Source organism: Zootoca vivipara, chromosome 4 (genome assembly GCF_965207765.1).
Source record: "Zootoca vivipara chromosome 4, rZooViv2.hap1.1, whole genome shotgun sequence".
NCBI classification, from domain to species: domain Eukaryota; kingdom Metazoa; phylum Chordata; class Lepidosauria; order Squamata; family Lacertidae; genus Zootoca; species Zootoca vivipara.
The window spans coordinates 88,245,635-88,263,038 of record NC_142587.1 but is presented as its reverse complement, the minus strand read 5'-3'; the positions used below and the strand labels follow the sequence as shown (position 1 = coordinate 88,263,038).

At 45.2% G+C, this 17,404-nt stretch overlaps 1 protein-coding gene across 1 annotated transcript; it reads right to left on the bottom strand.

Moving 5' to 3' along the window:
- Positions 1-2,545: 2,545 nt before the first annotated feature.
- LOC118085455 (high-affinity choline transporter 1-like) lies at positions 2,546-16,094 on the bottom strand. Its single transcript, XM_035116121.3, has 8 exons — positions 15,920-16,094; positions 12,516-12,629; positions 11,499-11,654; positions 10,544-10,692; positions 9,542-9,685; positions 7,730-7,883; positions 5,597-5,814; positions 2,546-4,445 (listed from the first exon to the last, which is right to left on the bottom strand). Exons 1-8 carry the CDS (start codon positions 16,092-16,094, stop codon positions 3,939-3,941), a joined length of 1,617 nt encoding a protein of 538 aa, XP_034972012.2. The 3' UTR covers positions 2,546-3,938.
- Between the last annotated feature and the right edge of the window lie 1,310 nt (positions 16,095-17,404).

Here is a 17,404-nt window from a genome sequence, read left to right as displayed (position 1 = left end):
GCAGCCCTGTATCAGGCAAGTTTTTTAATGTTTGGTGTTTTGCTATGTTTTATATGTGCTGTAAGCCTCCAATAGTGGCTGGTGAAACCCAGCCAGATGGGCAGGGTATAAATAATATCACCATCATCATCATCATCATCATCATCATTGAAAAGGTGAATAAGAGTTGACACAATAGAAGTGTAAAATGTTATACATGGCATGGAAAGAGTGGGTAGTGAAAAGCTCTGATAATGAGATAAACTCATGGACCTAAATGTTGGAAGATCAAAGAAAGTACTTCTTTGTCCAGCACATCGTTAAACTATGGAACTCGCTTCCATGGGATGCAGTGATGGCCACCATATTGGATGGATTAAAAAGAGGATTGGACAAAATCATAGTGGACCAGGCTTTCCATGGCTACCCGTCACAATGGCTATGCTCCACCTCCACTTTCAAAGGTAGAAATGCATCTGAATAGCAGTTGCTAGAAACTGCAGGAGGGGAGAGGGTTCATGTGCTGAAGTCCTGTTGTGAGCTCCCCATAGGCACCTGGTCAGGATGCTGGACAGGGTGGGCCATTGGCCTGATCCAGCTGGCTCTTCTTATGTTTTTAAGAAAGGGGGGTGGCCCTACCCTCTGCTACCATGCACCTCCCAACACATTGCCCCCAAGAGAATGTGGTGCTCAAGTCTCTACAGAGAAAAGGTCGCCCATCTCTGCTGTGAAATCTGAACTTAGATTGCTGATTAAGAGCCATAGTTTTCAAGGGGTGCCTTTCCTTTGCATGTCTGCCTTTGTAACAGAGATCCATCTTTCAAGATCGCTCTGAGTGCAGTTTTCCTGCAGTCTCTTGTGGTTTTTCAAGTTCCTATAAAAAGTGGGACCTAGTCATTAATAATGGAAGAAAAAGGCATTTACAAATGGAGCATCTGCTTAGCAGGAGCCGCAACACTCCTTATCTGCCATATGTTGCATTAGGTTTTCAGAAATTTTGCACAAAGGTTACAGTTCTGTTTCTTTTTGTCTCTCTTCAAATGGTGGGGTGGGTTTTGGCAATTTTAGGTTGCTTTGAGTTAGAAGTATCTATCTGTGAGAGATTTGAAATCAAACCTAACGGTGATAGTTAGTATGTGAGAGGGTTACAGACCACAGAGTTCTAAATTGTCAGAGAAGGTTCAGTGGTGTTGCCTCTCCTCTCCTCCTGAGAGGAAGTAAGGCTCATTTCCTGTTCCATTTCTCTCTCTCTCTCTCTCTCTCTCTCTCTCTCTCTCTCTCTCTCTCTCTCTCTCTCTCTCTCTCTCTCTTGCTGCAAGTGACAGAGGCAGACATGCCTAGAGTTGCTATACATTACTGGGATTTCAAAGGCAAGTCAATTGAAAAATCACAAATTTTTGGCATTTTTGTTTTTAAAAAACCAAAAACTCAACAACATTGGGGGGTCTTCTAAAAAAAGTTAAACCATTTCAGTAGTTGCCTCAACATTCTTTGATGTATTTTTTCCACTAAGAACATTTACCTGCATTTTCTTATTGCTGATAAGAACAATGCACAACTGTAAGTAAAATATATTTTAAACTTACTTCAGTGTGTGGTCTGTTTCTCTGCAGAAGGGGGAAAGGGAGCTAGTTGCCTGAAGTAGTTGGAATGCTTTAAAAGAAGGTTTAAAAGCCTCTTCTTATATTTCACTAAACCTGCCTAACAGTGGGATTTAAAGAATGCTACTGGGGCTCTTTACGCACTAGTCCTGCATTTGTTAAAACAGGCACCAGCCATTTTTCTTTTGTTTGCTAACTCACACATGTGGGTGTGTAGAGAATTAGATATAACTGATCTATCCCCTTACCAATACCTAGCATATTATTTACCCTTACCATGTTAACTTGTTTTCTGAAGAGCCTCTTGCATTTCAGCAATCAAACCCCTTTGCATGGCAAAAGATTGTGGGGAACATTTTAGGGTATACAGTCAGTTAACTACAGACTTATAACATTGATATACACTGCCTAGCTTCCAGGCTGGGTTAGAATTTTCATTTGAAGCTTTAGTTAATGTAGGCATTAAAGTAAAGCATGAGGGGAAGAGAGAGGCTGGTCAAACCATAGGGCAGGCTTCCTCAACCTTGTTTTGAGACTACAATTCCCATCATCCCTGACCACTTGTCCTGCTAGCTAGGGATCATGGGAGTTGTAGGCCAAAAACATCTGGAGGGCCGGGGTTGAGGAAGCCTGCCATAGGGCTTTTTAAGTAGGCCGTGGAAATAATGCCTTATATTTGCTTTCAGAGTCTTCAGATCAAACAGATTTTTCAGATGGACAAGCCTCCACAACTTGTGAACGGAAATATGTGCCTTCTGAAATTAACATTGCAAAATTTTAATTTCAGTGGGTACAGAATGATGGCTGACGCTCAGTACATAACACGGTCGCAGGTTGGGGGCTTATTAGTCACAAGTGCCTCAGAGTGGCTTGCAAATAAATAGTAAAATACACGGCAAAATCTATGGAAGACAACGTAATTAGAGGCGCAATAGGAGGCGATCAAACCATCAAATCAGGTCTTGTTTTATATCATGCGTTTTATTAATACAAAAAGAAAAGAAAGTTTTTGAAGGAAGATCCATCGAATCCAGTATCTGGAAATCACAAACAGAAGGCACCGAGGCAACTCAATCTCTCTTACTATTTGTGCTGAGCAACTGCTATTTAGAAACTGGGGTCACTTTCACACCATTCATTTAAATATGGCTTCCCGCAAAGAATCCTGGGAGATGTAGTTTGTTAAGGGTGTTGAGAGTTGTTAGGAGATTCCTGTTCCTTTTCTCAGAGCTACGAATCTCAGAGTTCCCTGTGAAGAAGCATTGACTGTTAAGCCTCTCTGCATAGCTGCAAAGTTATCCCTTTTTTTAAGGGAAATTCCCTTATGCTGAATAGGCTTCCTCGTGAGAAAAGGGAAAACTTGGCAGCTATGCCTCTCTGGGAATTGTAGCTTTGTGCGAGCTCCTCCAACTCTCCCTCCTTGGGATTCTTTAAAATGTCAACCCTTCAGGCGACACCTTCAAATAGAGGACCGTCCTCTGTAAATTAGGACACATGCTCCACTCCTACTGTTGATGGTACTGTTGATAAAGGATGCATTTCAGAATTGGAATTTCCCCCCTCGTTACACAGAGGGCTACAAATTTGGCAAAAGTAACCAATCAATTAAGACACTCTATACAACTAAACGATCGAAGAGCAACAAATCTGTAGCTGCAGCACCGATTAAAGGGCTTCAAAGGCTTCATGTTTTTACTGAAAGAGCCCAGACATTGGATTAATGGGACTAGGAAAAAAAGAAAGGTGTTGGAGGTTGTGCCACAATGGGAGAGGGCACTTTGCTGTGACTATGGATTTCAATAATAATGATGATGATGATGATGATGATGATGATGTGGTACCTTGGGTTACAAATACTTCAGGTTACAAACTCTGCTAACTCAGAAATAGTACCTCAGGTTAAGAATTTTACCTCAGGATGAGAACAGAAATCGTGCTCCGGTGGCGCAGCGACAGCAGGAGGCCCCATTAGCTAAAGTGGTGCTTCAGGTTAAGAATAGTTTCAGGTTAAGAACGGACCTCGAGAACAAGGTAAGTTCTTAACCAGAGGTACCACTGTAAGAATAATACAGTGGTACCTCGGTTTACAAACACAATTGGTTCCGGAAGTCTGTACTTAACCTGAAGCGTACTTAACCTGAAGCGAACTTTCCCATTGAAAGTAATGGAAAGTGGATTAATCCGTTCCAGACAGGTCCGCGGAGTACTTAAACTGAAAATACTCAAACCGAAGTGTACTTAAACCGAGGTATGACTGTAACAATAAATCACACAGCATAGAAGATGACCTCAATCAAAGAGCTATGGTTTCAAGAAGGATCATGGGTAAAATACCAATACAATTTGTCTCCCATTTGCTCAAAACTCTGTTCTGGCGCAGGCATCTCTTTTTCGTCTCTGGGGTAAGGAAATGACCACCCTGTCAGCTCGCATGATCTTACAGACGTCCCATCTGCGGGGAAGGACGTTTGCCTTAAATAGAAAGGCGGACAGATGCGAGACGGAGACGATGGTCAGCAGAGATACCAGCATGGTGAACAGCTTAAATGGGAACAGCTGGACATAGGCCCCGTCAACCAGAGAGCATCCTGGGTAATGGATGACCGGGGGGAGGTTCAGGGTGGGCTCCCCTGCCAAGAGGCGCAGCAGGAGGCCCAAGAAGAACCCGGCGGCGGAGCCGTAAGTGTTGGTGTTGCGAATGAAGAGGACGCAGCAGAGCTGGGGGAAGAGGAGAGCGTAGACGAGTTCTCCACTCAGGAACCAGAGGTCATAAATGGAATGGGCGTGAAAAGCTAGACCTGCGGACATCATGCCAAAGATCACCATGGACATTCTCATCGCCCATAGCACTTCTTCCTCTGATGCCTGGAAATAAAGAAATATGTGCTTTATTATTTGTTTAGGTGCTATTACATTTCTATGCCGCCTTTCCTCCAAGGAATTCAAGGTGGCGTGCATGACTCTCCTCCTCTCCATTTTACCCGCACAACAACCCTGTGAGGTAGGCTGGGGGCCGAGACACAGCGACTGGACCACCCAGGTCACCCAGGCAGCTTCATAGCTGAGTTCAGGTGGTCTGCTAGGTCCTAAGTCTGACACGACTACACTCAGCTGGGTAACTTTTACCAATTTCACTTATTATTATGTATTCTATTTAAATTGTCTTTCTGGGATTTGGGGTGGCCTTGAACCCTGTTGTTACCGCTTCCTGGAAATTCCCAGGGACACCTTAAATTAAGAATTGCTTTATTTCATTTCGTTTTAAAAGAAAGGTCTCTGCTATATTCTTACTGGTGAAGTCAACTGCTTACCGCAAACTCCAAGAGCCGGTTTAGTTAATGAGATGAGGAGCCTTGCAATATATTTTATGAAATGTTACGAATCTATTTCCTGTGATCATTTTGAGTGTAACTCTGTGTAACTACTGGCTTTCTATCTTTAAATTTTATTATGTTCCAGTGCATATTTCTGTTGTGGCCTTTCAAGTTTCTCTCTTCTTATAGAGAGAACCTAGATTTGGCTTTGCATTTAACATTCAGTTTCTTTCATTTTTAATACAGATATCATGGGGTAGGGGAAGGGATAATTGACGGCATCAGGGCAGACATGGAGAAAGGATTTAACCTTTTCCGCCCCAGGTGCGGGAAAATCATGCTTCTGTTTTGCATTGGGAGGGAATTCCTGCATTACTTTATGTTTATTTTTATTTCATAAAAATGTATGCACTGCTTGATTATAAAAAAACAACAACCTCAAAGCAATTTACGACAGGAATAAAACAATAAAACTATTCGTAAAAACAGTTGCAAGCAACTATTAAATCATTTTAAAAAATCAAAATCCGTGATAAACTAAAAACAGATTAAAATACAAATCAACATTCCACATATCTGGGTGGGCTTGTCAAAACAAAACAAAATTTTTAGCAGGCGTTGAAAATAATATAGTGAAGGCGCTTGCGTCCCCCACAGACCTCCCTCCGCCCGCTGGTGTCGATATTATTCGCAGCAACTCACATCTTTCCTGAAGACTTTCCTGTATATGTTGTGAGCAAACAAGGTACCAGCAGAGAGCAAGGCAGAATCCCCAGAAGACATCACGGCAGCAGCCAGGGCGCCCAAGCCACCAAGGGCGATATACGTTGGGCACAGATGGTAGAGAACCAGTGGGAGGATGAGGGCAGACTCTCCTCTGTCGTTGGGACTGGGGAGGCCATAGGCAGTCTGGTTCCAGTCTTAGGAAGGAAACAGAGAAGCGTCATGTATGTTAAAAGGTTTGATCGTATTTCAGCATGAGGGTTAACGCATGCAAAGGAACAGGAAGTCTTCCCTATCACTTTTACCAACAGGGAGAGTAGGCTAGGTTAGGAACAGCGTGTCTTTGAACGAAATTGGCTGTCCCTAAAATTCATCACAACTTCTTTCTCCCCAGAAGAATCAGGGAGGACTTGCGGTCCTCCGGGTGGTGTTATGGTGTGTGCTAATCTGAATTTATATGGTTTGTTACTGCAGACCAGAGTTTTCCTAACTTAGGTCTCCAGCTGCTTTTGGACTACAACTCCCATCATCCCTAACTAGCAGGAGCAGTGGCCCAGGGATGATGAGAATTGTAGTAAAAAAAAAAAAACCAGTTGGAGACCCAAGTTTGGGGAAACCTGTTGTAGATCATGGCATCATAAACTGGCATTATTTGATATAAAATACACCCCTCAATGAACTATCTCGGAGCTAGTCTTTCTCTAAAATGTGCCCTGGAAGGCATGGCTAAGACTACCTGATCTCTTCATGCTTAAAGGTCAATACACTAGTCTTGTGTTATCAAGCAAACCAAACTCCCACCTCCTGTTGGGGTTCTGCATAGTCTAGCATCTACCAAGCATGAACTCAGGATTCAGGAAACATACAGATAACCACTTAGTGGCTTCTCACTAGGCCATGTCCTTTTGATCACAAAAAGGCAAACAGACAGGAACTTGTAGCAAATGAGCAATGGAATGAAGGTGTGAGGACAATTGCTCATCCAAAAGACCTTGTCCCCATTCTATAGCAGCACATTGGCTCAAAAGAACTGAGAAACTCGAGATGTTCAGTTGTTGAGGAGCCCTCAAAGCTCCCCTGGGACCTCCTCTTTGCTTCTCCATCATCTCAAGGACTAGCAGGGCTTTTTCCCAGCTGGAACTTGCTGGAACTCAGTTCTGGCACCTCTCAGGTGGGCACCATTGCCATTCTAAGAGAACAAGGGAGGCATTCATGGTGAGTTCCAGCAGCTCTTTTTCTAGGTAACTACAGTATCATTGAGGACCAGCCCTATGAAGACCAAGGAATGGGGGAGAGAGATGCTGTAGCCTTGCTGCTGAAGTTTACTGGTGGGAAGAGTATAACCCTCAAACAAAAGTCCTCCTTATCTCTAACTTGCGTTCCACTTACTTCTGGATAGCTATATCCTTCCCTACCATAGAATCATAGAATCATAGAGTTGGAAGAGACCACAAGGGCCATCCAGTCCAACCCCCTGCCAAGCAGGAAACACCATCAAAGCATTCCTGACAGATGGCTGTCAAGCCTCCGCTTAAAGACCTCCAAAGAAGGAGACTCCACCACACTCCTTGGCAGCAAATTCCACTGTCGAACAGCTCTTACTGTCAGGAAGTTCTTCCTAATGTTTAGGTGGAATTTTCTTTCTTGTAGCTTGAATCCATTGCTCCGTGTCTGCTTCTCTGGAGCAGCAGAAAACAACCTTTCACCCTCTTCTATATGACATCCTTTTATATTTTTGAACATGGCTATCATATCACTCCTTAACCTTCTCTTCTCCAGGCTAAACATACCCAGCTCCCTAAGCCATTCCTCATAAGGCATTGTTTCCAGGCCTTTGACCATTTTGGTTGCCCTCCTCTGGACATGTTCCAGCTTTCTCACTTAAGCCTATGTCTGTGGCAAGCCTAGGTCACTCTCACTCCCCGCTTAGGGTTTTAGGATGGGTTGGGATTGTTTTGCTCTTTAGGTCAAGGTGTGTATGCTGAGTGACTTGCCGCCTGTTGATATTGCAGCTCTGCTGCCTGAAGCGTATTCTGTGTCACTTTCGCTTCATTTGTTCCCCCCCAGGTGTGAACTTCTTGTGGGGCACAAGAGCAAACACATATGGCTTACCTGTGGAAGCAGCGACAGCCCCAATGACAACAGAAGGGATGGCCATGATGAAGCACCCCAGTCCAGAAAGGTAGGAGATGAGTCTTCCTTCATTTGGAGAAGAGGCTGAGAGAACTCGCTGGAAATAGATTTGCCACGGGATACTCCCAAGAGCCTGGAAGAGAAGCAGAAGGTTATGAACATATCACTCAGCCTCCCACCACATTACAGCCAGCCCAAAAGTCACTTCAGGCAATACAGTGTTACCTCGGGTTATAAATGCTTCAGGTTACAAACTCCGCTAACCCAGAAATAGTACCTTGGGTTAAGAACTTTGCTTCAGAATGAGAACAGAAAATGCATGGCGGCGGCAGTGGGAGGCCCCATTAGCTAAAGTGGTACCTCAGGTTAAGAACAGTTTCAGGTTAAGAACAGACCTCTGGAACGAATTAAGTTCTTAACCAGAGGTACCACTGTACAATCCAAGTGCTTTTAGGCCTTGTGGCCTTCCATTCCAACTGAGTCTTGTCTGAGTGATGAAGGGCTCACTCCCAATTTTGCTCTGGTTCCAAGTGGTTTCCCTCTTGCCTCGTTTCTTCCCAAGGGAAAACCCTTGGGAATCTATTCAGCAATAGATCAGAACAAATGACAATCTCATACCCTCCAACATTCTTCAGGTGAAAGTAGGGACGTTTTTGACTCCTGAACAACTGACCCTCCTTGACCCCCCCCCATTTTTGGGTCCGTCCCTCCTGCAAAGCATTTCCTATCAGAACAGGGGCGAGTGCCGCCGCCACCTCACAAATGGGATGCAACATAATCAACCCTCCACCGTCCTGAGGAAAAATCCCGATTTTATTTACAAAAAGAAAACCGCAGAAACAAATGTTAGAAAGGGGCAATACTACCCCAAGGTCCAAATCTTTAATTCCCCCACTCACTGTGGACCAAACTTGAGCAAAGAGCAAGGCAGTTTGCTGTTCAGAATTATCAGTGTAACCAGTAATGGGGGCGTTGCAGGAAGCCGCTTGGAAATCCATTCTCAGATGTGGCTCCAATTCAAATTGCACCTGTGAACGGGTGTTTTTCCTCTGCAGACATGGTATACATTTCCCCTGCTCATCCAACACAACTATTTCTACGGTCAGGGGCGTAGCAAGGGGGGCGATGGGGGCAGGGTGCCCTGGGTTCCACTCCGGGGGGGGGGAACACTTCGGCGCGCCCCCCACCTCCACCGACGACGGCCGCCGGTGCAGCGACTGCCATCGCACAAGCCCTGATGTTGCAGCCATCCGCCACTGTTGAGTGGCATGTGAAGCAGCCAACGTTGTCTGCTTTACATGCCACTCAACAGAGTGGTAGGCGGGACCATGCGCGGAGCTTGCTGACAATCGGTGCCCCCCCCCCATGAGCGAGCAGCCAGCCGCCACCCGGTAAAGCCTTGCTCGGCAGCTGGCTGCTCACTCACTTGCTCGGCCAGCGCGCTTTGCTTCTTCCTGCTGGGGCGGAGGCGAGGGGCGGGTCAGAGAGGGGCGGCAGCCGCACACCCCTCCCTGGCCCGCCCTTCGCCTCCGCCCCAGCAGTCAGAAGCAAAGCGCACACCGAGCAGGTGAGCGAGCAAGCTGCAGAGCGAGGCTTTGTAAAAAAAACCTCGCTCCACAGCTTGCTCGCGGTTTGCCGGCGGTGCTGCTATAGTGCGCACTACGGAGCGGGTTGCCACCCCGGGTGACCGAGAGTCTCCATATGCCACTGTCTACGGTCTGGCCAGAATGAAATAAAACAGCAAGCACCACCAGCTTGCACACCCCCATCTGCCTTGGGAGCAGTTCTTACCAAATATAAGAAGTCATCGAGCCACCTTCCAAGATACTTCACTTCCATTTTTCCAATCCAAGGTGCTTGGAAGACGTCATGCACAGCAGTGTAGGAAATGCTTTTTGTTGCAGAGTTCATGAGGGCGAAGGGGATACAAACCCACTTGCGGTAAAAAGAGAAACATCAGAATTATTTCCCCCACCAGGTTCCCTCAAGGACACCAGCCTTGAGCTCTGGTTTGCAAAATATGCTACCCACAAGTGAAAAGAGGAAAGTAAAATGAAATATCCTCTCCTGCTCACCAAAATCCATCAAACAGGGGACATAGGTGAGTGATGGGTCGATAGCTGCTCACCCACAGACAATATTTGACCTTACGAGCAGCTGGTTGCTGATGATTACTATAGAGAACCATAGGTGCCAAGTTCCGGGATCAACAGTGCCGCGACACCGGAAGTCGCTTCTACGCACTTCCGGACATGCGTAGAAGGGACTTCCGATGCCGCTGTGCCCATTTCCAAAATGTCTGCAGCACCAGAAGTCGCTTCTACGCATGTCCGGAAGTGTGTAGAAGCGACTTCTGGTGCCGGCGCAGCACCAGAAGAACATGGCCGTCGGCAGGAGCTCCGTAATCCGGGGGAATATGGGGTATTTTGCCATTCGGGACACCTGCGGGAAACGGTAAGAAAATATGGGGTTTTCCCGGGGGAAACGGGGTACTTGGCAGCTATGTAGAGAACTGGCTCCAGTGGCGGGTCCTCGAGACACAACTCCTGCTCACACCTGAAGCTCTAGCTCCACACATGTAGAGAGAGCACTCATTCACTTTGATGGTGCTCAGATTCACTGCAAGCAAAGATTATCCCCAGACTCATAATTTTGTCCTAGCATTTTGTACCCATCACACCCTCACAGAGACTGAGACCAAGCCCCGTGTGTGTAGAATATGGATATGGTTTTTTTTAAAAAAATCAAACCAGCATTTCAAGTGAGTAGTAAAATAACAATATTGGGACTTACCAGGCTGACTGTTATAAAGACCAGCTGTATTACATCTGTATATGCAACCGAGTACAGGCCGCCTAATAAAGTATAGATTATAACTGTGCATGCAGAGATAACAATGACTAAAATACCATGGATATCCAAAATGACCTGCATGGTTGCACCTGCGGAAAAAAGGACAACATTAAGCTACAGTATGAAATTTAATGCTACACAATTTCCCTTATATCATTATATTAGTGTGCAACACAAGTGACAGAATTTCTCCTTAAGAGATACAAGCATTAACATAGGGAGAGATGTTCTTCTAGAGCAGATGTTTTTCCCCAAACAGGTGTCCTCCAGCTGTTACTAGTCTACAGTTCCAATCATTGGACTGTGATCATTGACCATACATCTGGGGCTGATGGCCTTTGAACTCCAAAACATCTGGAGTGCCAGAGGTTGGGAAAGGCTACTCTAGACCAGTGTTTCTCAACCAGTGTGCCTCCAGATGTTTTGGGACTACAACTCCCATCATTCCTGACCACTGGTCTTGCTAGCTAGGGATGATGGGAGTTGTAGTCCCAAAACATCTGGAGGCACACTGGTTGAGAAACACTGCTCTAGACATTATGAACATTCCCAGATGTGGAAACACTAGCAGTTCTGGTTATTCTTCACGGTGGGTATGAAGTAGGGTTGTTGCAGGACATGGCTGAGGAGCGGCTGTGGCCTGGGGAGAGTGCCCAAGGACCAGAGAGAGAGAGAGAGATCTAGGGCCACTTTGGGCTGCCTGGTCTGAGGTTCCCCATCCGATTTAGGGCAAATCACTCCATCTATCCTCCTCTTGGTTTCCCCATCTGTAGACATTTGAAATGGATGGAGTGGAAATGTGGGCTGCACAGACTCATGGGCTGTAATTAAAGCAGTTACTACTTTACTGAAACAAGCCTTCAGTCCTTCAGACAAGCAAGAGATGTTTAGTTACCTAAGGAAGAAAGAATAGCTGCAAACCAGAATATGTCCCCTATCAACGATGGAATAAACATGAGGCTTGCCATCACATTCCCATACGTTTCTTGGAGTGGATCCATCATTGTCACGTAATTCTTTGATCTCATTGGCTTGACAAAGAAGAGCCCACCTGTTAAAAAGCAGTTGTATTGCAATTATTATTGTCATCTGGGCGGAAGCAATGTTTTTAAAGACCCAAAATTCCCCCTGAAGAGCTAAAAGTGGCATACGTGGTTCCTCTTTCCCATTTTATCCTTAACAATCCTGTAGTCTGAGAGAAGGTGACTGGCTTGAGATCACATAGCAAGTTTCCATACCTGAGTGGAGGTTTGAACCGGGGTCTCCTCACACCTGGACCAGCACTCTAACCTGGGAATAGTCATCACAGTGACCTTCAGGGATTGTTGGATAGCAATCTGCTGGGTTACTAAGCCTTGTGACTGAGCTGAAAGGAGTTTGAAATAGGGGCTGTCTCCTCCTCTGCCCTGCCTCTGCCACACCCCTGGAGCACCCCTTTTTGGGTATTTCCCTGGCTTCGGCTTCACAGGATCAGAGGGTTTGCACTGTTCGACAGTGGAATTTGCTGCCAAGGAGTGTGGTGGAGTCTCCTTCTTTGGAGGTCTTTAAGCAGAGGCTTGACAGCCATCTGTCAGGAATGCTTTGATGGTGTTTCCTGCTTGGCAGGGGGTTGGACTGGATGGCCCTTGTGGTCTCTTCCAACTCTATGATTCTATGATTCTAAGTATTTATGGCGGACCCAAGATAGGGAAATTTAGTTTCATAGTCCAGATTCGGCCCAAGATCCATCTATCCGGAAACCCCCTCATCCCAGCGGATCTTGTGTTTGGATTGCTCCTTTTCGTATGCAACAAGGGCAATGTGAATCAAAGTCAAACTTCTGCATTCCCCTTGGACGAGGCTCTCATCATTTCCAGTACTGATTTTTATTGGATGGAATAGTTACATATTTAAGCTTCTTTGAAAACTTTACCAAGAAGGAGAGACACAGCAAATCCTGCTGGGGCTTGGACCCACACGAGTCCTCTTGAAGGCAGGTAGACAATTTCAGCAGTGCCATTGATGTAGGCTCCTCCAACCCACGTGGCTGAAAGAAAGCAGGAAGAACAAACGTAAACTTGGAAATTCGCTCAAAATGGACAATCCAGCTAAAAATAAATGCTTTTCTGCGCTGCTTTTAGCCCCAATTCTTATAAGCCCCTGATAAGGGAAGGAGGAGACTCTTGAGAGTCCCATGGACTGCAAGAAGATCAAACCTATCCATTCTTAAGGAAATCAGCCCTGAGAGCTCACTGGAAGGACAGATCCTGAAGCTGAGGCTCCAATACTTTGGCCACCTCATGAGAAGAGAAGAATCCTTGGAAAAGACCCTGATGTTGGGAAAGATTGAGGGCACTAGGAGAAGGGGACAACAGAGGATGAGATGGTTGGACAGTGTTCTCGAAGCTACGAACATGAGTTTGACCAAACTGCGGGAGGCAGTGGAAGACAGGAGTTCCTGGCATGCTATGGTCCATGGGGTCACGAAGAGTCGGAAACGACTAAACAACAACAACAAGGGAAGGACCGCATCTCAGTGATAGAATATTTGCATTGCACTTAGGACATCTCAGGTCTCAATCCCTGGCAATGAAAACCTCTTTTGCAATATTTTCTCTTTCAGACTGACGAGAGGTTTTATTTATTTATTGACTTTGGAAAAGAAGTGGCCACATGAGAATCTGCATTAACGGCACCTTTGGTTGGTTGGACGATATTAAGATCAAAATACAGTTTTTGAAAATTAAGGAAACTCTTGACACAATTAAGTCAGTTAGAAAGATATGGAATATAATGCCGAACAAAAAACAGATTTGATCCACGCTAAATTGCCTTTGTGGGGAACCCCATTTTTAAAATTGGGAAAAAGGTGGCATGTATGGAAACACTGGATGGAAGCGGCATAATGACTGTGGATCAACTGATAGATGAGGAAGACGAATTTTATACGTTAAGTGTTTTACGAGATCATTACCACCCGTCAGATGCATTCCAATAGCAATATCTGCAGCTACAAAGTCTTGTGACAAAGAACAACACCCCCATCTCTCCCTCCCTCCCCCTTCTATTTCCCCCCAATCGCAAGATGTCCATAACAAAAATGTCTCTCACTACATGTAAACAAATTGCAAAAAAGACTATGAATTGAAACTGCAGACAAAATATGTACTTTCCCCCCCGTTTGTTTCGTAGCACAAGAAAATCTTTAATAAAAACTAATTTAAAAAAGCAACAACAGGGTTTGCCTGGGCTGCCTTTTCAGCCTCTGAGACACCAGAAGGTATTAGAACAGTTGTCCAAATCTTCTGAAACAAAAAACCCGGCAATTACTTTTTATAGATTTTTGTTATTAATAAATAAGTTTGATATGCAGACTGTAAGAAACAATTGCGGGGAAAGATTTGGATGTTCCTATACCAGCTAGACCAGGGGTCCCCAAACTAAGGCCCGGGGGCCGGATGCGGCCCAATCACCTTCTAAATCCTGCCCGTGGACGGTCCAGGAATCAGCATGTTTTTACATGAGTAGAATGTGTCCTTTTATTTAAAATGCATCTCTGGGTTATTTGTGAGGCATAGGAATTCGTTCATATTTTTTTCAAAATATAGTCCGGCCCCCCACAAGGTCTGAGGGACAGTGGACCGGCCCCCTGCTGAAAAAGTTTGCTGACCCCTGAGCTAGACAGTGTGAGAGTGTTTTAGCTTCCATAGCAAAGGCATTGATGGATCTTAAACTAAGGCTTAAAGGTAAAAAGGTAAAGGGACCCCTGACCATTAGGTCCAGTCGTGACCGACTCTGGGGTTGCGCGCTCATCTCGCATTATTGGCCGAGGGAGCCGGCGTATAGCTTCCAGGTCATGTGGCCAGCATGACAAAGCTGTTTCTGGCAAACCAGAGCAGCACATGGAAACGCCGTTTACCTTCCCGCTGTAGCGGTTCCTATTTATCTACTTGCATTTTGATGTGCTTTCGAACTGCTAGGTTGGCAGGAGCTGGGACCAAGCAACGGGAGCTCACCCCGTCACAGGGATTCGAACCGCCGACCTTCTGATCAGCAATCCCTAGGCTCAGTGGTTTAACCACAGCGCCACCTGGGTCCCTCTAAACTAAGGCTTACACAACAGAAAACAATATTTAGAATCTATTGGACTCCATTACTTTTGTATAGAAAAGGACTGTCGGATGCAGCTCCTTGTTGGAGGATAATGCCTCTTGGAAACATGTGTTCTTACATTGTCCTGTTCCCACTATGTTTTGGGTGAAAGGGTTGAACTGTATAAATACAACTGTAAGGAAAAACTTAAAATATTCAGAGGGAAATATTCTTTTGAATTATACACTTATTATATGGAAGTTGACATGTGGACAACGAAAACGGTTTCTACATGCTCTAAGTATGCCCAAAAGACTGATATTGATGAATTTGAAAAACAAAAATCTGGCCCTCTTTAATCAATGGATTGAAGACACGACAGCACTTGCAACATATGAATAGATTGATTATAGATGCCGGCTTTGTTTGGATAGACATATTGATATTTGGAACAAGTGTGTACAGAATATAGCAGGTTATTAATAAACATATATGCATTATATATATATATATATATATATATATATATATATATATATATATATATACGGTGTGTGTGTGTGTATAAATTTTTGTATAACTGAAAAACTTTAAAATATTAATTAATAAATAAATAAACTTTGGAAAAGAAGTGCTTTAAAATAAAAAAAAGCCCTGCTATATTAGTATATTTGGACCTTCTTTCTTTTTTCACTATTTTGTATAACTGGAGGGGGGGAGAGACTTTAAAATATAAATAAATAAATAACCTGGGGAAAGAAGTGCTTTAAAATAAAATCTGCTGCAAAACTTCTAGACCTAAGACTCAGATGCAGTAGTTCAGTGGTAGAACACTCCCTTTGCATTCAAAAGGTCTCATGTTTAATCTCCGGCATCTCCCCGTTAAAGCTAGGAAAGGCCACAGACACAAAAATGCACACACAAACACGAAAACTCTGACTTTCCCCTTCTGAATTTTGGCATTTTCCCGGGGTCCTTAATCACCCAACCACATTTCTAGACTCTGCCTTGATATCATGTTAGTTCCTTTTAAAAATTGGGAATCCTATAACACCATGATGCCTCACACCATGAGTCATTAGAATTGTAAGTTTGAAGGGACCTCAAGGATCATATAATCCAACCCCTTGCAATGCAGGGATCTCAACTAAAGCATCCATGACAGATGGCCATCCAACCTCTGCTTAGAAACCTCCACAGAAGGAGAGTCCACAACCTCCTTGGTTTTGGGAAATTGGTACTTACCGGTAGCGGTGAACAGTCCAAGGCAAAAACCCATTTTCCTGTTTCCCACCATGGCCACTTCACTGGGCTTCCTGCTCTTGAGCTTCTTGGCTTTCCAGGAAGCCCATATTCCAGTTGCTAAAGTAACAGCATAAAAAGCAACCAGGGCCACCGAGCCACTTGTGCTCAAAGCCATCTTCTCCAGCTATCAGGAGCTGTGAGTTTCTGGCAGTGGAGCCAAGTTCAAGCAGCAAACGCCCGTGTCTTGTCAGACGTACCTTCTGCAAACTCTTCCACTGGCGAACCTTTGCTGTCTGAAGGACTAAACTGGGGTGTGCGCAAAGTGGGAGCCGAGCAGTTTATGACGTTGTAGTCAAGGAATAGGACCCCGCCTATCTCTCTCTCTCAACAGACAAAACAATCTCTACTGGTGTGTCCTTTAATACTGGGGGGAAAATGAGAGATTAATGGAACAAACAAAAAAGATGCAGCATAGGCATTGTGGATACCAAGTGAGGTCTTGGAGCAGTGGTTCTTAAAGGGTGTTGCACATCACACTGGATGGCAAGCGTGGCAGGAAGATTCAACGACAATCAAACGACTTTTAAACGTGTCCGTCTAGTATAGCACAGAATACTATCAAGATCAGAAAAGAGAAATGTTTATTTGAGTTGATGAGATGAGAGTTTGTCTCACATTGGACCTAACATACCGTACTTATCCATGTATAACATGTCGTGTATGTATAAGACACCCCCTCTTTTGGGGGACTTCAAATTGAGAAAATGGGGGGAGATTGCCCAGAGCTATTGAGCTTTTTTTGGGGGGGGCTGCTGAAAATCGCTCACCTGCAGGACCGCCACAGCCAATCGCACGCACATCGACGAAGCCACCAATCTTTGGCACGCAAGCACAGCACAGCACCCACCCTATTGCCACAGCAGCCAATAGCCTGCAGAACTTGCCGCACCGACCAATCACCCGCAAATATGCCACTGACAATCTCCTGCTTGCGGCAGGCACCAAACCCCCATCCCACCTCTCCACTACCCATGTGGTAAAGGGACCCCTGACCATTAGGTCCAGTCGTGACCGACTCTGGGGTTGTGCGCTCATCTCGCATTATTGGCCGAGGGAGCCGGCGTACAGCTTCCAGATCATGTGGCCAGCATGACAAAGCCGCTTCTGGCAAACCAGAGCAGCACATGGAAACGCCGTTTACCTTCCCGCTGTAGCGGTTCCTATTTATCTACTTGCATTTTGACGTGCTTTTGAACTGCTAGGTTGGCAGGAGCTGGGACCAAGCGACGGGAGCTCACCCCGTCACAGGGATTCGAACCGCCGACCTTCTGATCAGCAAGCCCTAGGCTCAGTGGTTTAACCACAGCGCCACCTGGGTCCCATGTATAAGACGACCCAATTTTTTTTAGCATGAATTAAAAATAAAATAACCTCGTCTTATACATGGGGAAACGCGGTAAATGAGATTACCTGGCAAAAGCAAGC